A 21,961-nucleotide genomic window follows, 5' to 3' on the forward strand; every position below is an offset into this window, starting at 1 on the left:
GATAATGTCCCACCAACTTCAAGTCAAACAAAATGTTTGATATGGTCCCATCAACTTCAAGTCAAACAAAAGGTTTAATATGGTCCCACCAAATTCAAGTCAAACAAAAGGTTTGATAATGTCCCATCAACTTCAAGTCAAACAAAAGGTTTGATATGGTCCCATCAACTTCAAGTCAAACAAAAGGTTTGATATGGTCCCATCAACTTCAAGTCAAACAAAAGGTTTGACTGTATAAGAATATGATATTTTACAATCACTATATTATGACAATAATGTCTGTATACTGACCTGAGTGACACTATCACTGATACCTGAGTCGTGGAAGCCGAGTAAGAGTTTGAAAACGTAACGAGACTCAAACAACTTGTAGTCAAGGGTCTCCCTCAAACCGTCTTTACATAAATCTAAGATCCAAGACCTCTCCACCTTAAACTGTAACAAAAGTTATGTGAGGAAGGAAATGTAGTTTTATATCAAAGTAAATTATACCAAATTATTCTACCTAACAGTGCCAAATTGTGGCTAGATGTATCCTAATTACACTTATTTTTAAAACTAAACATATTGCCGTTAATCAAGGTAAGGATTTCATTTTTTTTTTGTTTTTGGTGGATTTTAATAATGAAATTATTCTCCCTTTCTAAGATCAAATTTCACATATCATAATGCTCTACAACCATTGAGGATGTACTTGAGGAGATCTGGTTACACTACCTCAAAGGCCGAGCTGTTAAACAGTTTGTAGAACTCAGGCACTGTGGTGATATCCATGGCAGGTTTCAACAGCAGAAAGTAGTTCAACACTTTGTACATATGGTCATCTGTATCGACATAAAAATCACAAATTTTCATCAACAATGTACCAAGAAATGTCTGTTAAACAGACTGTGGTAAAACTGAGAGATCTGCTGACAACATAGACATGCTCCTATATGTTGATGACTGTGGTAAAACTGAGAGATCTGCTGACAACATAGACATGCTCCTATATGTTGATGACTGTGGTAAAACTGAGAGATCTGCTGACAACATAGACATGCTCCTTTATGTTGATGACTGTGGTAAAACTGAGAGATCTGCTGACAACATAGACATGCCTCTATATGTTGATAACTGGAAAAACTGAGAGATCTGCTGACAACATAGACATTCTCCTAAATGTTGATGACTGTGGTAAAACTGAGAGATCTGCTGACAACATAGACATGCTCCTATATGTTGATGACTGTGGTAAAACTGAGAGATCTGCTGACAACATAGACATGCTCCTATATGTTGATGACTGTGGTAAAACTGAGAGATCTGCTGACAACATAGACATGCCTCTATATGTTGATGACTGTGGTAAAACTGAGAGATCTGCCGATAACATAGACATGCTCCTATATGTTGATGACTGGTAAAACTGAGAGATCTGCTGACAACATAGACATGCCTCTAAATGTTGATGACTGTTTTAAAACTTAGAGATCTGCTGACAACACAGACATGCTCCTATATGTTGATGACTGTGGTAAAACTGAGAGATCTGCTGACAACATAGACATGCCTCTATATGTTGATGACTGTGGCAAAACTGAGAGATCTGCTGACAACATAGACATGCTCCTATCTATATGTTGATGACTGTGGTAAAACTGAGAGATCTGCTGACAACATAGACATGCCTCTATATGTTGATGACTGTGGTAAAACTTAGAGATCTGCTGACAACACAGACATGCTCCTATATGTTGATGACTGTGGTAAAACTGAGAGATCTGCTGACAACATAGACATGCTCCTATATGTTGATGACTGTGGCAAAACTGAGAGATCTGCTGACAACATAGACATGCCTCTATATGTTGATGACTGTGGCAAAACTGAGAGATCTGCTGACAACATAGACATGCTCCTATATGTTGATGACTGTGGTAAAACTGAGAGATCTGCTGACAACATAGACATGCCTCTAAATGTTGATGACTGTTTTAAAACTTAGAGATCTGCTGACAACACAGACATACTCCTATATGTTGATGACTGTGGTAAAACTGAGCGATCTGCTGACAACATAGACATGCTCCTATATGTTGATGACTGTGGTAAAACTGAGAGATCTGCTGACAACATAGACATGCTCCTATATGTTGATGACTGTGGCAAAACTGAGAGATCTGCTGACAACACAGACATGCTCCTATATGTTGATGACTGTGGTAAAACTGAGAGATCTGCTGACAACATAGACATGCCTCTATATGTTGATGACTGTGGTAAAACTGAGAGATCTGCTGACAACATAGACATGCCTCTATATGTTGATGACTGTGGTAAAACTTAGAGATCTGCTGACAACACAGACATGCTCCTATATGTTGATGACTGTGGTAAAACTGAGAGATCTGCTGACAACATAGACATGCTCCTATATGTTGATGACTGTGGCAAAACTGAGAGATCTGCTGACAACATAGACATGCCTCTATATGTTGATGACTGTGGCAAAACTGAGAGATCTGCTGACAACATAGACATGCTCCTATATGTTGATGACTGTGGTAAAACTGAGAGATCTGCTGACAACATAGACATGCCTCTAAATATTGATGACTGTGGTAAAACTGAGAGATCTGCTGACAACATAGACATGCTCCTATATGTCGATGACTGGTAAAACTTAGAGATCTGCTGACAACATAGACATGCCCCTATATGTTGATGACTGTGGTAAAACTGAGAGATCTGCTGACAACATAGACATGCCTTCATATGTTGATGACTGTGGCAAAACTGAGAGATCTGCTGACAACACAGACATGCTCCTATATGTTGATGACTGTGGTAAAACTGAGAGATCTGCTGACAACATAGACATGCCTCTAAATGTTGATGACTGTGGTAAAACTGAGAGATCTGCTGACAACATAGACATGCCTCTATATGTTGATGACTGTGGTAAAACTGAGAGATCTGCTGACAACATAGACATGCCTCTATATGTTGATGACTGTGGTAAAACTGAGAGATCTGCTGACAACATAGACATGCTCCTATATGTTGATGACTGGTAAAACTGAGAGATCTGCTGACAACACAGACATGCTCCTATATGTTGATGACTGTGGTAAAACTGAGAGATCTGCTGACAACATAGACATGCCTCTATATGTTGATGACTGTGGTAAAACTGAGAGATCTGCTGACAACATAGACATGCTCCTATATGTTGATGACTGTGGTAAAACTGAGAGATCTGCTGACAACATAGACATGCCTCTATATGTTGATGACTGTGGTAAAACTGAGAGATCTGCTGACAACATAGACATGCCTCTATATGTTGATGACTGTGGTAAAACTGAGAGATCTGCTGACAACATAGACATGCTAGCTCCTACATTGTATATGTAACAGGAGAACATTAGCCTAATGCTCTACCAGCTGAGCTACCTGGTCACCGATGATGGACCCAGTCCAATCTTGCTACACATACAACATCACTGACCAGGAGTTTATCATTACTTTTGACTTTTGACCCCACCCCTCAGGCCCCCCGGGGGGTCAGCCCTATCATTTGCATAATTTATAAACCCTACCCTATAAGGATGCTACCATTCCATTATGGGTGCTATCAAATGCTTAGTTGCAGAGAAGAAGTCATTTATATGGAAATAGCCAAATTGACCCCTTTTGACCCCACCCTTCAGGCCCCCGGGGGGTCAGCCCCATCATTTTTACAATTTTGCATCCCCACCCTATAAGGATGCTACCATTGCATTATGGGTGCTATCCTATGCTTGGTTTCAGAGAAGAAGTCGTTTATATGGAAATAGCCAAATTGACCCCTTTTGACCCCGCCCCTCAGGCCCCCTGGGTGTCAGCCCCATCATTTGTACAATTTTGTATCCCCACCCTATAAGGATGCTACCATTGTATTATGGGTGCTATCCCATGCTTGGTTTCAGAGAAGAAGTCGTTTATATGGAAATAGCCAAATTGACCCCTTTTGACCACGCCCCTCAGGCCCCAGGGGGGGTCAGCCCTATCATTTGTACAATTTTGAATCCCTACCCTATAAGGATGCTACCATTGCATTATGGGTGCTATCCCATGCTTGGTTTCAGAGAAGAAGTCGTTTATATGGAAATAGCCAAATTGACCCCTTTTGGCCTTGCCCCTCTGGTCCCTGGGGGGTCAGCCCCATCATTTGTACAATTTTCAGTTAGCAGCCCATTTTGACCAGGTGAGCTAATAAAAATTATAAAAAAAACCCAAATACACTTTTTATATTATTTCAAAAACTGTAACTTACCATGCAAGAACATGAGTGACACCATCCTTGCGAGAAACACCGTAATGATACAGGCGAGTTTGGTATTTGGCCGTGTCACACTGTCTCTCAGTAGGCTGACTAGGTACAGTATCTGTTGTTGTTCAGGGAAACGTGCTCCCTCAAGATGGTGGAGATATCGTGATAACACATGGTAAGCAACACCTCGTACCCGAGCGTCATGGCAACTCAGTGCTGTAATGGTGTATCCTAGACACAATGTCTCTGCAAACTTCCGACAATCCACATACGAATCTGTTTAAATGTTAAGGATCAAAGAAAACATACAGTCCATTTTCATCTACAAGTTATTAATAAGTGACTACACTTTAAATTCATCAAAAATCTTTTGAGAGGATCAAAGATGAAAACAAATTATTTTTGACACACACTGGTGTGTAGCATACAATTATATCTACCTATAAATTAAATGTACTATAAGGCCTGAGACTTCTACCTATAAATTAAATGTACTATAAGGCCTGAGACTTCTACCTATAAATTAAATGTACTATAAGGCCTGAGACTTCTACCTATAAATTAAATGTACTATAAGGCCTGAGACTTCTACCTATAAATTAAATGTACTATAAGGCCTGAGACTTCTACCTATAAATAAATGTACTATAAGGCCTGAGACTTCAGCTTTCTAAGACATACCATAGAGGCGTAGATAGCAAACTTTATTGTAACACGTAGAATGTTCTGGTTGATTTCAAGGAATTAATACATGTATATTACAAGCAAATTTACATTAAGGTTGAAATTGAATTTCAAGAGATGACCTTGAACTATGACCCTTAATTAATTACCTGGAGACAGCAGATTACTGAACAATGGCAGAATAAAGCAGGGGTCATAGAGGTCATCATCTACTCCAAAGATTGATAGGTCCTGTAGCAAGCCCGGCTGATCACCAAAAGATAGACAGAAGTATTGGCAAGTTCAAAATGTAGCAACAGAGACATAGCTTCTAAATGTTACATGAGTGAGAATCTTAATTAGTAAAATATCTAGACCGAAAATGCTATTATATTAGATTAAAAGTTTTGATTATACACCTGTATTAATTTTTCAGAAGAAAAGAAAAAGATTTACTCGTATTATACATTCAATATTTATCAAAATGGCATCTGTATTATTATAGATGGATTGTGCTCAGATGTCCTATACATATAATTTCTAATAATATTTTGGCGTCTCAGTGAAAATCAAAGTTGGCACCTTTGGGTATTTAATTGACAATAATTTACCTGAAGTTTCCGTAGTAAAGGGAATTTGACAATAGATCTTTGTAGTCTGTCTTGGTCTATATACTCCAACACCTGGTCTGTAGAAGGCTGTTTCCATAGCGACAACCCCATGGACTTCCTTATGGTGTGCTGCTCAGTGGCCTTTGACCCCCAAAGATATGGCCTTGAAAATGAAATGATTTTAATCAAAATGAATTACACAAGTGACAAACCCTCACTTATATTCTACAGATTATTATTATTATTCTGCTGATATTCTTTCTCAGCTTTATTTGGAGTTAAACGTTCAAACACTTGTGAATGTCTAAATTATCATGGCTAAAACTGCATGGTTACAACTAATATAAGTAAATGGGAATGGTAATAATGGACTAACAAGTTTTCTAAAATCCAAACATTGTTACATGTGTTATGAAAGTGTTCAGGATATTGACCGGGCAGACTGCTTTTAGTTAAAATATGTCTGAATCGTTAAAGACAGTAATATGATAAAAGGTCTTACTTACCTGTACTCCTTCATGGAGACCCCATTGTTCTCATACAGGTGTAGAAGTCTCAGCAGCTTCTGGTCTGAAAGGTAAGAGTAGGTAAGTAACTGTTTTTATTTTACAAATGAATCTGAAAAGACCAATAAATGGAGGCACTGTATTGTATTGCAGACTCCCTAACCCTCATTAATTACATTGACCAGTTACCGGGAAGCAAATATCGCTGGTGCCGGTTTCATGATCAAAGCAATTTATTTTGTGAATTTTTTATATGTACACAAATTCATTTACGAATCCACTTCCATCAATGCTTAATTGGTCCAAGCAACAGATTGACCATAATTCAAAAGGATATTGAAACAAAGCATTTTAAGATTAGGATGTAATGACATTTTTCAGCTATAAAGGCTTTTTACACATACCTGTTTGTGACAGTGCTTTTTACACATACCTGTTTGTGACAGTGTAGCACTGTAAGCTCCTAGGTATATCCCTATGTGGCTGGAGTTACAGCAGTCTGGACAGAGCTCCACCAGTGTCAACAACTCGTCTACCAAACACTCTGTATAAATCCAAAATGTAAACTCTTCAACATGGTATTATTTTTTATTATTTTTTTTTGTTAATATTTAATGTATGAAATTAATTAATGTACATGTCAAGTTATCATCATAAGTTGTTTTAAGTACATGTAAACAAAACTGGAGATTTGTTTTAGTTATTTACAAACAAAGTCTCTCCTCCAACAGTTTCAATGTGAGTGGCCTTATAGCCTTGTAGTACACTATGGTACAGTGTTTATACCAGACATGAACAAACGACCTTGGTGCACTGAGCATAGGTGATTCAGATAAACGTCTAGTGGTTCACAGTAACTTTTAGTACACAAGTTCAGTTCAGTATTTTCTGTCTTCTTTGAAGGTAAGACATGCTTAACATCAAAACACTGACATGTACACTTTCCAGTTGGACGAGATGTCAACTGACCTTTAACCTCGGACCGAGCCTCGTCTAGTATGATGGACAGGAACATTGAGTGGCTGAGTACCATGTCAAAGATCATGTTTGGGGTGAGGTCAAGGGTTGTTCCACTTGTGTACACAATCTTCAGTAGTATGTTGAGGATCTTGTGAGTACTGGCAGTAGAATACTGGGACCGTAAACAGGCTTTCACAAACGATGAGAAATCTTTATGTAGCTCAGACGGTTTTAATTGTTGGATGACTTGCTGCATTAAAAATAACAAATTATTTATATTTAATTTATCTATTTGATTAAAAAAAACTTATGTTGTACATTTAATAGAAACATTTGCAAAATGTGCTCTGCTTTCAAAACAAAATACTACTACAGTGGAATAATCATATACCATCAAATTTGCCAATTAGCCAAATAATGCCTCACCCAACATGCTTTTGAATGTTTATTCTTCAGACAATAAGTTCTTTGTGCAATATAAAACAAAAAGTCTCCTTTTCTTACCCCTCCCCATGACATGTAGTTAATGGTTCCAGTAAGTTACCCACCTGAAATGTAAAACTCACTATAATAATTCTCACCTGACTGGTTTTAGAGAGGACATTTTGGAGGTACTCCACTAAATCACTGTCCCATTTCTCCTTTTTCTGTAGAGTATAGATTAAACATCGCCGACACGCAGAGTACACCTGGGCCTCAGTAATGACAGCCTCAGTACTGCCCTCTGGTGTTGAAGAAGAAAGGTAACATAGCACTTTGATGTGGTCCTTTTTTACAGGTTTCTTGGCCTTTATAGCAAGAAAAATACTCTGAGAAATATCTTTTTGTTTCTCAGAACCTGAAAATAGAATGACTTTATTAACAATTTAATTAACACCTGACAAAGAAACATGTTATAAAGCTGCATACAACAAAACAAATAATAGCATGATAAATACCCCATCTATGTTGATCCTCAAACCTTTGACTTTCAGCAAGGTTACGAGTTGACTTACCTATGACTTTGAGTTTACACAGCAAGAGCACCAGTTGACTTACCTATGACCTTGAGCTTACACAGCAAGGTTACCAGTTGACTTACCTATGACCTTGAGCTTACACAGCAGGGCTACTAGTTGACTTACCTATGACCTTGAGCTTACACAGCAGGGTTACCAGTTGACTTACCTATGACTTTGAGCTTAAACAGCAGAGTTACATGTTGACTTACCCATGACCTTGAGCTTACACAGCAAGGTTACCAGTTGACTTACCTATGACCTTGAGCTTACACAGCAGAGTTACCAGTTGACTTACCTATGACCTTGAGCTTACACAGTAAGGTTACCAGTTGACTTACCTATGACCTTGAGCTTACACAGCAGGGCTACTAGTTGACTTACCTATGACCTTGAGCTTACACAGCAGGGCTACTAGTTGACTTACCTATGACCTTGAGCTTACACAGCAGGTTTACCAGTTTACTAACCTATGACTTTGAGCTTACACAGCAGAGTTACTAGTTGACTTACCTATGACCTTGAGCTTACACAGCAGGTTTACCAGTTTACTAACCTATGACTTTGAGCTTACACAGCAGAGTTACTAGTTGACTTACCTATGACCTTGATCTTACACAGCAGGTTTACCAGTTTACTAACCTATGACTTTGAGCTTACACAGCAGAGTTACGAGTTGACTTACCTATGACTTTGATCTTACACAGCAAGAGCACCAGTTGACTTACCTATGACTTTGAGCTTACACAGCAGAGTTACGAGTTGACTTATCTATGACTTTGAGCTTACACAGCAAGAGCACCAGTTGACTTACCTATGACTTTGAGCCTACACAGCAGAGTTACGAGTTGACTTACCTATGACTTTGAGCTTACACCGCAAGAGCACCAGTTGACTTACCTATGACCTTTAGCTTACAGCCGTGCTACCCCAACTGAGAATGACGCGTGTATATAAACCCATACCGCTCTACCGCTGACTTGTATCGATGCATTGAATGAGTGTACTGTAGCCGTCGTATTTATAGACTCGAGTACTGTTGCCAAATCCACAGGTAAATTGGTACTGGATGCTACGCTCAGGCCTCTCATCCAGCTTAACGAAGCTGAATGGCTAGTTAGCTTAACCGATCTATATATCATCAACAATGCGTCTGTATCTACTTAAAAACAAAACAAATATTCTTCAAATTGCATCAACATTCACTTGACTAGTATTTCTTTATTTTAGATATTTTAACATATCTTCATATTTCTAGTAAAATTGCATATGAAACTCCTTATAGATCTAGCGATGCTCATTACGTAGGGAACCGCCATAACATGTCCTGGCTGTAGGCCTTGTGCAAAAAGTCAAAACACGTGGGATTTATAAGACGAGTCCTAAACTGTCCTATATTTAAGATTTTCAATAAGTGGTTTGTAATATTATAACAGCAAAACTGACAAGCTACAAGGTTAGTGGCATTTTTAATCGTACTGTTATATATAATTAGCCATCAGCTTGGATCTGGTGCCGTACAGGTAGTAAGTTTACTCACAATGTGATTATTGCAAGCCAACATATCTGCTATCTGATTGCTCTCTAAAGTTTGTTAATGATCTCAAACACACTTGTAAATTATTGTGGCAATTTTAAGTAACTAGATTATAATATTTTCAAATAGTTCTGATAACTATTCATGTGTAATATCTCCAGACATTGACATGTGTACGGAGTATGGCGGACTGCCAATGTTTTTGACATGTTCTGCAAGATATATTTCACTGTTTCAGTTACGGTGGCCAATAAAAGAAAACAAACACTGTGCAATCATATTATGTTATTTCTTTTAAATACAACATTGACAAGTTGTCAAGCATTTATTGTGAATGTTTTCCAATATAATTACCACCTCTATAACATTGAATTTGTGGTTCCCCAGACATCGTTTTCCCCAAAATTTGAATGCGCAAAATATACGGATAGTAGATTTGTTTCAGCATGTTCAGCCCTGAGAAAAAAATACATGTGCAAAGTACACTGGTGTGTAAGTAACACAAGTTTTTTATGGTATTTGTAACAATAATAATCGTGTTTGGTACAGCTAATGTAGCCAGAGCGCCCGCGATTTAACTGATGATTGGCGACAGTACTCGAGTTTATAAATAACAAGCTTCACTCATTGAATACGTCGATACAAGTCAGCCGCAGGGGTTTATATACACGTGCCGTTCTCAGTTGGGGTAACACAACTGTAAACAGCAGAATTACCAGTTGACTTACCTATGACCTTGAGCTTACACAGAAGGGCTACCAGTTGACTTATTTATGACCTTGAGCTTACACAGCAAGGTTACCAGTTGACTTACCTATGACTTTGGGCTTACACAGCAGGTTTACCAGTTGACTTACCTATGACTTTAAGCTTACACAGCAGGGCTACCAGTTGACTTACCTATGACCTTGAGCTTACACAGCAGGGCTACTAGTTGACTTACCTATGACCTTGAGCTTACACAGCAGGGCTACCAGTTGACTTACCTATGACCTTGAGCTTACACAGCAGGGTTACCAGTTGACTTACCTATGACCTTGAGCTTAAACAGCAGAGTTACGTGTTGACTTACCTATGACCTTGAGCTTACACAGCAGGGTTACCAGTTGACTTACCAATGACCTTGAGCTTACACAGCAGAGTTACCAGTTGACTTACCTATGACCTTGAGCTTACACAGCAGGGTTACCAGTTGACTTACCAATGACCTTAAGCTTACACAGCAGAGTTACCAGTTGACTTACCTATGACCTTGAGCTTAAACAGCAGAGTTACCAGTTGACTTACCTATGACCTTGAGCTTACACAGAAGGGTTACCAGTTGACTGACATGTCCTGCAGCCTCAGTGTGGTGGTTAGAGATCTCCATTAAAGCTCCTACCCAGTCCTCATACTGCCTGTAAATTTTGTGGACTGCTTCTGTAGCTTTTACTGAATAAAAAAAATACCACCTGTGGAAAACCTCAATTTCTACATGAATCAAGCTAAACTACAGGTTTTTTGATAAAACAATTTGTAAAATATGTTATTGTAATTTTCTGAAAATAAACAATAGAAACATTAGTTGAATCATTATTTAAGTCTCGGCGAATAATGATGTAACGTTACAGTAACATTTTAAGTCCTGGTGAAAAATGATGCTACAGTTAAACTCAGTGAATAAAACCAACAGAACTTCATAATGGTTCAGGTTTTTCTGTCAATCTTCTAACTAGACTATATATATCACAGCCTTTTCAGGCTTGATAAATGTAGTACAACCTACCTTCCCTGTTCAGTATACACTCCAGGTATGTATTCAGTAAGGGGAGGATGCCAATCTTCCAGTCACTCTCAATATTTGTCTCCATTATCCAATCTTCTAGATACGACCTGGCTACAGAATTATGTTGGATTACAGTCAGTGTTATCTTCTGTTTGGCTAAAGATGTGCTACTAAGGAGATGCCACATGGTTTCCTTGGTAACGGCCACTGAGAAATGAGGATATGTCTCCAGAAGATTTTGACAATTAACATCCAGAGCAGTTGAGTTGATGCTGCACAACATATCTAGTAGTACCTGGAAATCCTTGATATGTAGATACATACAGCTGCTGTGGTCAATAGACTGGTTACTATGGATCTCGTCCAGAAGGTTCATCAGGAAACTCCCTAGGGGAGATAACTCTGATGACAGGTCAACAAGTAAAGACTTTGGCAGGTAGAGGACAGTGTGTAGGAGAGAAAACTGTGCCTCTTTGTCGAGAAACTTTGTAAAAAGCCCTAAATTATTCTGGATCAGTCCAACAAGTTCTTGGTACGTGGAGCTTGGTTCATTTCCCTCTTTGATGGAGTCCATGAAATTCTTGATTTTATCTACATACCTCCTTAAAACTGGAGACAACTGACTCAGGTCCTCTTTTACAATGGACAAAAAAATCTTGCTCATTTGGGATGTGATGATATATCGAAGACAATTGGCTGTTGGAGGGGGGTAAGCGGGATCCTCAAGTTTACCAGCAGGGTTATAAAGGAACCATCGCACAAGTACAGGGTGTGTCAAAACTGTCTCAAGTATATCATACAGAGGCTCTGTCCTTGTGGTATGACCAAGGTCAGTCAGCAGATCAAAACTATCATCATTTAAGTGATCTTCACATTGTTTTTGACCAGTGGTTTCTCTGGTTATACACAATTGTATTAATGCATGAAGAGTTTCTAACAATGTCTCTGCTGCGACACTGGACTTTGATCCCATCTGAAAACATGAAAGTACTGGGTACTGTAACAACTAGAATGTCAATGATAAAATTATTCTCTATATATAAAACACAATGTGTATTTCTTAACCAGTAATTAGGTTTTTGACCTTGACCACAAGCTTTCTGTTAACTTTCCTGTTAACTTTTTCTTGCTACTTATATACTACATAACAAAATCACATATTGTAATTGTGGTGTAATAACATAATATCATGCGACATCATCCATAACATATCTTCTGATTGATAATATATGACCTTGACCAACGACCTCTAAAATGTGATAAAATTTATATTATAATATTAAAATCTATCGTGACTGTATGATCCAAATCTGTACCTTTCCGCATGTCTTTTCCAGAGTAACAAAATACAACAGGAGTTGCTTGGCAACCAGAAGCATGTCCTCTCCATCCAAGTCACCTATATTCTTCATAATATCCTTGGAATTAGCCTCTTCAGTCTTGGCAGACATTTTGATGAAGGCATGCATCAGTGGTCTACTGGATAATATCTGTATAGCTTCTTTTGGTAATTTCATCTTCTTTAGCTAAGGAAATAGAAAATACTCATAAAGCCAACATTTTTATCGATGCATTATCAATCAATCAAAAAATATCTAAACAATCACTTTTCTGAACCTTTAACATATATAGAGACAAACTGGAATGTTAACAAAATCCTGCTTGCTTTGCTTATTACTATTTTATCACTTAAAACCTTATCCATGTAAAATAAAATATGACAATATCAAGGAAATTACTTTTATTTACAATATCAGTATCCTTGACTTAATCATATATTTCAACATTTTTTCTATCATCACTGAAAAAAACACCTCAAACGGCATTTTCAATTTTGTGTTTTGCGCCTGTGTGCCAATAAATACCTTTTCTTTTGGTAGCCATGACAACATATACTTGATGACCCCAGTGTCTAGTTTGTCTCCATGACAAGCACTCAGCATACACACGAGAGGGAGGGGCTGTAACTGGGAGTGGAAAAGGTCAAGGACAACCCCAGACATGTAGTTTGTTATACCTGGAAAATAGATCAAAATGCAGGTAAACAGTTTGGGTCAGGTTATTTGATAGTCATGCTGAATTATCTGATATATGGCTTATATACAAATGTAATAGCTAGTTTATTTGAAATTGCAATAACTTTTTGACTTCAAATACAAAAAAGAGTTCCTCAAAACTTCGAGAGATGAAAGAGAAATTCAGGAGTCATTAGTTTACCTCCAGCTAATAGAGACATTAAAATCTGTTCTGCAAGTCTGGATGTTTACTTACTCAAAGGTAAATCCTCTGCCCTGTTCAAATGTTTACTTACTCAAAGGTTAATCCTCTTCCTTGTTCAGATTTTTACTTACTCAAAGGTAAATCCTCTGCCTTCTTCAAATGTTTACTTACTCAAAGGTAAATCCTCTGCCCTGTTCAAATGTTTACTTACTCAAAGGTAAATCCTCTGCCTTGTTCAGATGTTTACTTACTCAAAGGTTAATCCTCTTCCTTGTTCAGATTTTTACTTACTCAAAGGTAAATCCTCTGCCTTCTTCAAATGTTTACTTACTCAAAGGTAAATCCTCTGCCTTCTTCAAATGTTTACTTACTCAAAGGTAAATCCTCTGCCTTGTTCAGATTTTTACTTACTCAAAGGTAAATCCTCTGCCTTCTTCAAATGTTTACTTACTCAAAGAAAAATCCTCTGCCCTGTTCAAATGTTTACTTACTCAAAGGTAAATCCTCTGCCTTGTTCAAATGTTTACTTACACAAAGATAAATCCTCTGCCTTGTTCAGATTTTTACTTACTCAAAGGTAAATCCTCTGCCTTGTTCAAATATTTACTTACACAAAGGTAAATCCTCTGCCTTCTTCAAATGTTTACTTACTCAAAGATAAATCTTCTGCCCTTTTCAAATGTTTACTTACTTAAAGTGTACACGGAATGGAAAATGATATTTAGATATGTTATTCTGTTTGATCTCCTGACAAGAATGTTGAAAACCGCATCAAAATCGGCCGCTTCAGTACCGAGATACCTCCCTCCGAAGTGCTCGATTTTTACCTGTATATCAACTGCTCATCAGGGAATCAGCCGCTCACGCTGATTTGGGGAATAACCGGATGTGACGTCACGAGGACAACGGCAGTGAGGTGTTTGGTAGTGGGGTTATAGCACAAAGGTGGACATATGTATTCCTAAAATGGGGTTACGAGAATTTTACAGATATATATACAGTATACAGTTATGGTGAAGATTTAATTATATATAAAATAGGAAATATTGCAACTGAAATCATGCTAAATACATAAGTAGATTAGCGGAAATTATAAGTTATTTATGTTTCTGGTATAAGCCAGGTGTACCTTGTGTAAAAACTTTTAAGTAGAGATCTTATCTCTGTTTTAACAGCTTACTAAATTATCAAACCTGGGGAATATTCAATTTTCATAATGTCATATAAAAAGAGACGAATTCGAAAAATGATGGTCATATTCAATACACGTAAATATCATAGACATAAATTGTGAGGGGGAATAAATTAAAAAAAAAATAAACCACTTGAGAAATTGAATTTAAAATACATAATTCATTTATAGCTGTAACGAGTCTATCTTCCTTTTATAGCTACATGTACAGTACATGTATGAGAGCATGTGTTATTTTAACAATATTCAACAGTACATTTATTGGTCATATAGATTATCATTATTAGTATTATATAATGATCGATATTGACCAAAATTCACAAAGAATTGGATATCCAAAATCTAGCAACTACCAGAAATATCAAAATTCTGACATTGTGCATCATATTTGCATTGTTCTTTCTCGACATGCCATTTGTAAATAATTTTGTAGTTTCTGTTATAAGAATACATATACATATAACTAGAAATATATATACGAGACAAATGTATACATTGGTCATTCTGAAATATACAATTATGTATACATCTAGTGATTTATACACTTGTTATATGTTATGTTCGAATGGTATATTTTACTGTAAACCAAGGATTAATAAGTGTAAACAAATATGACATTATACAACAATTAAATGATTGTCCATCACTAACTTACCTGTGATCTTACTTTTGACACCTGACGTCAGCTAATCAACGAAGCGTGACAGGTCACTAAACACCTTTCTTACGTAATCTGGTTATTAGCCCCCTCATTAGTCTCGGTTGACCACGCGTTTTAGTTACTGCAGTATACAGGTAAAGAGATAAACGCAGCACGACATTGGCTATTCGGAAGTACAGTTCTGATTTTGTTCTGTACTTGATATCTGCAACTTGGATTAGACATAGACATCTTCAGTCTTTTTTTCGTCTGACTCGTGCATGATTTATTTTTTCAATTAAAGACACTAATAAATGAACTTGAGCGAAATATCAACAAGTCGTCGGATGTATTGTATTATATGAAAGCTGAATGTATTTCGTCAAAAAAAATGGATCGATTTCAGATATAACGCAATTAGTAGATGCATTTACATATATGCAAAAAATTCTGTTTAGAATCATAACTTAATTCGTATGGGTAGGTTATATGAAAAAAACAGAAATTTGTAAAGCGGGTTTGACCAGTACAACGACCCGAGTCGGGTTTTGGATAACATAGTCAAGAATCCTTTACATAATATTCATGTATATGTGGTTTCAAATACCGTAGATTTACAACGTATGTGGATTATTATACACATTATGTTGTATAATATTGTGCAGAAATCGCGCAGAAATGTTCATTTATCTACGACAGGTACATCAATATATGCATGGTATAAATCCCTATTTTCAAGCGTATTCCAAACTCATATCTGTGATTGAGGATAATATTAAATAGGTATCGGACATGTTCACATGTATTTGTGTCTGTAAAGATCGATATTTACAAACAGATTGTTTATATTAGATGGCAGATACAGAAAATCGCCACTCTATCTTATGCGAGTAGAGTAGGTACCGTTGTCCTCGTGACGTCACAGGTCAGGGGTTCCGAATCGGGGTCAATGGCTTGGGGCTTCAGGTGTGTTCTAGAGAAAAGTCGCATTATCTCTAATACTGTATTCGCTATGAAACTCGTACTTTCTCCATTCTAAATTTTATACAATGACACATTTATTTAGCCTTAAATACCAAACCATTCCGTGTACACTTTAAAGGTAAATCCTCTGCCTTGTTCAAATGTTTACTTACTCAAAGGTAAATCCTCTGCCTTGTTCAGATGTTTACTTACTCAAAGGTAAATCCTCTGCCTTGTTCAAATGTTTACTTACTCAAAGGTAAATCCTCTGCCTTGTTCAGATGCTCTAGAGCTATCACCACCATGGGACTGTAGGGGAACCTACAACAGAAGGAAGCAAAACTTATACGCCACAAATCATAATATTGTCTTTGTATTGTTTATGTGCAGTTACTATGGATTTCACAGGCCTGACAAACCACAAAAATCAGATCTGCCCAAAATTTGAGCATTGTATAATAATTGCAAGTGTTCTTAAGGATGTACTCCTCTGAGAAGTCAAAATTTTCTTGTATTAAACTTTTTTTCTCAAATAGATTTTTGGAAAAAGGAGTTCATACCATGAAAGAAAATGAAAGAAAAAACATATGTCCTTGTTCTCGTTTTTGAGCTACTGTCACTCAAAGATACCTTGTTGACAAAATATTGGATTTTATGGGAATTTTGCCGTTTTGACCATATACACAAGAGATTAAAGCCATAATTTCCTAATGAGGTGTTTGATATGTATTAGTGTTTGTAGAATTTATTTTCCTGTAGTCTTCTTTTAAAATATACCAGTTTTGATTAATAAGACTAATATTTTTTCTCAGAATAACAACATATGCTACCCCTACCCCTTAATTTTGAGCTACAAAATGCACCATTTTCAGTCATTTTTGCCAAATCTAACCCTTTATAGAAAAAGTTCTGGTATTAAACTTTTGTTTATATTTTGCATATCAATAGAGAAAGGGTTGTTCTTTCAAAATCAGGCAGAAAAATGGGGGGTCCGTGTGCTTACTTTTTTGCCCCACTTGAATATGTTATTTTTCAGTATTTTAGAGTTAAAAATAAAAGTGCTCAAACTACCATAAAATGTAAAAATATATACTACCATAAAATGTAAAAATAAAGTGAAAAAGTGAATCATTTTACACATTAATGCTTAATATTTTGATTACCACGAACCAAGTAAAGATTTACAGCAAAAATAAGCTTGATACAGCTAAAAACGGTGGTGCAGTGATGAATTAAGTAAAAACAATTTCAGTAAAAAAATGGTAAAACTTTGGCTAAGCGGAAAAAGACACAATCTCAAAATGGCCACCAAATGGGCCATTTCTTAAAATCTCTGTATAAAAAAATCTGCTAAAGTTAGAACTGTAATTTTTTGATAAAATTTGCTACTGGCAACTTGCTACAGATATTGATAAATTGTACTTGAAAATCTCATAACTTCTTTGATCTTTGTCGAAACGCGACTTCAACGGGACTGAAACCTCAGAAGAACACATCCTAAAAGTACCTGTATACAGACCCAATGCACTTCTGTTCTGTTGTGGACAGCAAGTCACATAATGGACTCCTAGGTGTCCATTATTTAATATAATATAATGGTCATATACAACAAAGGAAACTCTACTAGCTGGGTTTTAATGTTGTTTACCTGAAGGTATCATCATGTTGACCTATCATGGATATTATTGTTGTTTACCTGTCATGGTATCGTCATGGTCATGGATATCACTATTGTTGTTTACCTGAAGGTATCGTCATGGATATCATATTGTTGTTTACCTGAAGGTATCGTCATGGATATCACTATTGTTGTTTACCTGAAGGTATCGTCATGGATATCACTATTGTTGTTTACCTGAAGGTATCATCATGGATATCACAATTGTTGTTTACCTGAAGGTGTCGTCATGGATATCACTATTGTTGTTTACCTGAAGGTATCATCATGGATATCACTATTGTTGTTTACCTGAAGGTATCGTCATGGATATCACTATTGTTGTTTACCTGAAGGTATCGTCATGGATATCACTATTGTTGTTTACCTGAAGGTATCGTCATGGATATCACTATTGTTGTTTACCTGAAGGTATCGTCATGGATATCACTATTGTTGTTTACCTGAAGGTATCGTCATGGATATCACTATTGTTGTTTACCTGAAGGTATCGTCATGGATATCACTATTGTTGTTTACCTGAAGGTATGTCATGGATATCATCATATTGTTGTTTACCTGAAGGTATCGTCATGGATATCATATTGTTGTTTACCTGAAGGTATCGTCATGGATATCACTATTGTTGTTTACCTGAAGGTATCGTCATGGATATCACTATTGTTGTTTACCTGAAGGTATCGTCATGGATATCACTATTGTTGTTTACCTGAAGGTATCATCATGGATATCACTATTGTTGTTTACCTGAAGGTATCGTCATGGATATCACTATTGTTGTTTACCTGAAGGTATCGTCATGGATATCATATTGTTGTTTACCTGAAGTATCGTCATGGATATCACTATTGTTGTTTACCTGAAGGTATCGTCATGGATATCACTATTGTTGTTTACCTGAAGGTATCGTCATGGATATCACTATTGTTGTTTACCTGAAGTATGTCATGGATATCATATTGTTGTTTACCTGAAGGTATCATGGATATCACTATTGTTGTTTACCTGAAGATCATGATATCACTATTGTTGTTTACCTGAAGGTATCGTCATGGATATCACTATTGTTGTTTACCTGAAGGTATCGTCATGGATATCACTATTGTTGTTTACCTGAAGGTATCGTCATGGATATCACTATTGTTGTTTACCTGAAGGTATCGTCATGGATATCACTATTGTTGTTTACCTGAAGGTATCGTCATGGATATCACTATTGTTGTTTACCTGAAGGTATCGTCATGGATATCACTATTGTTGTTTACCTGAAGGATTGTCATGGATATCACTATTTTTACTATTGTTTGTTTACCTGAAGGTATCGTCATGGATATCACTATTGTTGTTTACCTGAAGGTATCGTCATGGATATCACTATTGTTGTTAACCTGAAGGTATCGTCATGGATATCACTATTGTTGTTTACCTGAAGGTATCGTCATGGATATCACTATTGTTGTTTACCTGAAGGTATCGTCATGGATATCATGTTGTTTACTATTGTTGTTTATCTTGTACTGAAGGTATCGTCATGGATATCACTATTGTTGTTTACCTGAAGGTATCGTCATGGATATCACTATTGTTGTTTACCTGAAGGTATCATCATGGATATCGTTATTGTTGTTTACCTGAAGGTATCGTCATGGATATCACTATTGTTGTTTACCTGAAGGTATCGTCATGGATATCACTATTGTTGTTTACCTGAAGGTATCGTCATGGATATCACTATTGTTGTTTACCTGAAGGTATCGTCATGGATATCACTATTGTTGTTTACCTGAAGGTATCGTCATGGATATCACTATTGTTGTTTACCTGAAGGTATCGTCATGGATATCACTATTGTTGTTTACCTGAAGGTATCGTCATGGATATCACTATTGTTGTTTACCTGAAGGTATCGTCATGGATATCACTATTGTTGTTTACCTGAAGGTATCGTCATGGATATCATTATTGTTGTTTACCTGAAGGTATCGTCATGGATATCACTATTGTTGTTTACCTGAAGGTATCATCATGGATATCACTATTGTTGTTTACCTGAAGGTATCGTCATGGATATCACTATTGTTGTTTACCTGAAGGTATCGTCATGGATATCAGTATTGTTGAATGGATCCCCAGTTATCTCAGGCTCCATATCCTCGTCCATGTCCAGGATTCCTAAAACAAATATTATCATCTGTCACTATCTTCTAAATTTTTAAAACATTGTGTAATAATTATCAGTCTACTAGTGAATTCATAGTAAATAGAACAAAAATATGTTTGGTCTCTGACAATTTATTTACCTTAAAGAGGAGAAGTTCACTGGATATGTCTAATTGGTATGTTAGGGTTAATTTTAGATTTTAGGGAAATTTAGAGCTTCACGCAGAATGAACATTTCATTCAAATTCAAAATCAAAATGCAACTTGACTATATCAATAATTTATCCAGCAGACTCTACCTGGTAGTATGGCTTCACCCATGAAATAACATAAACACCAAATTATCTTATTCCATGTTGAGAAGTGCTTGATTGCCTATGAAATAACATAAACACCAATTTATCTTATTCCATGTTGGGAAGTGCTTGATTGCCTAAATATCCAATGAATAATAATTCATAAAAATGATTCTTTATCATTTTCTCCCATAATGAAAATTTAAAAGAAATTCAAAATCATTATTAATTTTATTTACCTGTATATATTTTGCGTAAACTTACACCATTAAGTACTATAATGGGACAAGGAACATAATTCTCTAAGGGGATATAATCTGAAAACAGTAATCCCATAATCCACAAAGATATTACACTTTAATTCAGCAAATAAACCTACGTATCACTGTGCAACCGGGGCCATAAAAGCAAAATATTGATCAGTCTATATAAGCTTACCATCAATAATGCTGTCATGAGTTCCAATACTGATGTTGTCAAGGTCACGACCCCCTGTGGTCTCCATGGTGACGGCCTCTGACACAAAGTCACTGACCTTGTCTACATAAGGATAAGGATTCTTGATGAAGGTCGTGAAGACGTAAGCCAGTAGTCTGATGACTTCTATCTTGTCTTCGTTTGTCGTGAGTTTCTCCATCGACCTACTGAACTGTCTGATCCATAGATGTAGCTCCCACTGGTGGTACTCAAACAGTCCCGTACGAAACAACAACTATTGGAAAGATAAAAACTGGATCCATATAACTGTTACAGAGAAATAGCAGTTATTGTTACTGATTCATATTAAGGTAAAATAATGTAATTACATGAGTGTATATCATGTATAATTTGCCTAAATAAGATGTATTTATATGCTTATTTTACTATTAAGTTAAGTAAGTATTTCGATAAAGCACAACATAATGTTGAAAAGCACTTTAACAGGAGATACCTAGAGTTACTCAACACTCGCATGTGAATTGTAGAAAAGATTTGACAAGACTTTGTAATGAAATTACCACAGCAAATGATAAAAAGTGTATTTTGTTTAAAGTACAAAACCTCAGCAAGACACTTGCTATGTGATTTACCTGTGATATAAGGTCCCTTGTGGTGACGGTTAGTTGAGTCTGACAGATAGAGCTGACTTCCATCATTATCTCCAGTAATATGTGCATTAGAGACCATCCATCTTGATTCTGAATTATATGTAAATGAAGAGATGCTCTATTTACAAATACCACTTTTATAATTACCTAAATTTGATGTTTTTATTTCTTCATTTTCTCTTTGTCTTGCATCCCTTTATGTGATTAAAAGAAACTATCAACAATCTATTGACATCTTTTTATGATTTTCTAAGGTAACAGTCCCGAGAACAGGAATTTCCTACACCCAATGCAATGTCAAAACCACAATAGTGTTTCCCTTTTTGGTTTATAACTATTAGTAGTCACTTTCATGATTCATCAAAATATGGTAACTTATGCTTTACA

General features: G+C 36.5%; 1 protein-coding gene across 1 annotated transcript in view; it reads right to left on the reverse strand.

Annotated features, from left to right (window-relative positions):
• LOC138336361 (nucleolar pre-ribosomal-associated protein 1-like) overlaps positions 1-21,961 on the reverse strand; it is a 42,526-nt gene that overhangs the window by 6,903 nt on the left and 13,662 nt on the right. Inside the window, exons 13-29 of the mRNA XM_069285814.1 lie at positions 21,557-21,664; positions 20,925-21,198; positions 20,118-20,202; positions 16,606-16,673; positions 13,203-13,354; positions 12,654-12,863; positions 11,338-12,310; positions 10,860-11,003; positions 7,619-7,875; positions 7,047-7,287; positions 6,511-6,621; positions 6,078-6,141; positions 5,572-5,734; positions 5,131-5,227; positions 4,301-4,573; positions 718-824; positions 292-435 (exon numbers count right to left, since the gene is read on the reverse strand). Of these exons, the coding sequence (XP_069141915.1) occupies positions 292-435; positions 718-824; positions 4,301-4,573; positions 5,131-5,227; positions 5,572-5,734; positions 6,078-6,141; positions 6,511-6,621; positions 7,047-7,287; positions 7,619-7,875; positions 10,860-11,003; positions 11,338-12,310; positions 12,654-12,863; positions 13,203-13,354; positions 16,606-16,673; positions 20,118-20,202; positions 20,925-21,198; positions 21,557-21,664 (3,471 nt within the window). The remainder of the gene's footprint in view (positions 1-291; positions 436-717; positions 825-4,300; positions 4,574-5,130; positions 5,228-5,571; positions 5,735-6,077; positions 6,142-6,510; positions 6,622-7,046; positions 7,288-7,618; positions 7,876-10,859; positions 11,004-11,337; positions 12,311-12,653; positions 12,864-13,202; positions 13,355-16,605; positions 16,674-20,117; positions 20,203-20,924; positions 21,199-21,556; positions 21,665-21,961) is intronic.

This window comes from Argopecten irradians, chromosome 1, assembly GCF_041381155.1.
Source record: "Argopecten irradians isolate NY chromosome 1, Ai_NY, whole genome shotgun sequence".
NCBI classification, from domain to species: Eukaryota; Metazoa; Mollusca; class Bivalvia; order Pectinida; family Pectinidae; genus Argopecten; species Argopecten irradians.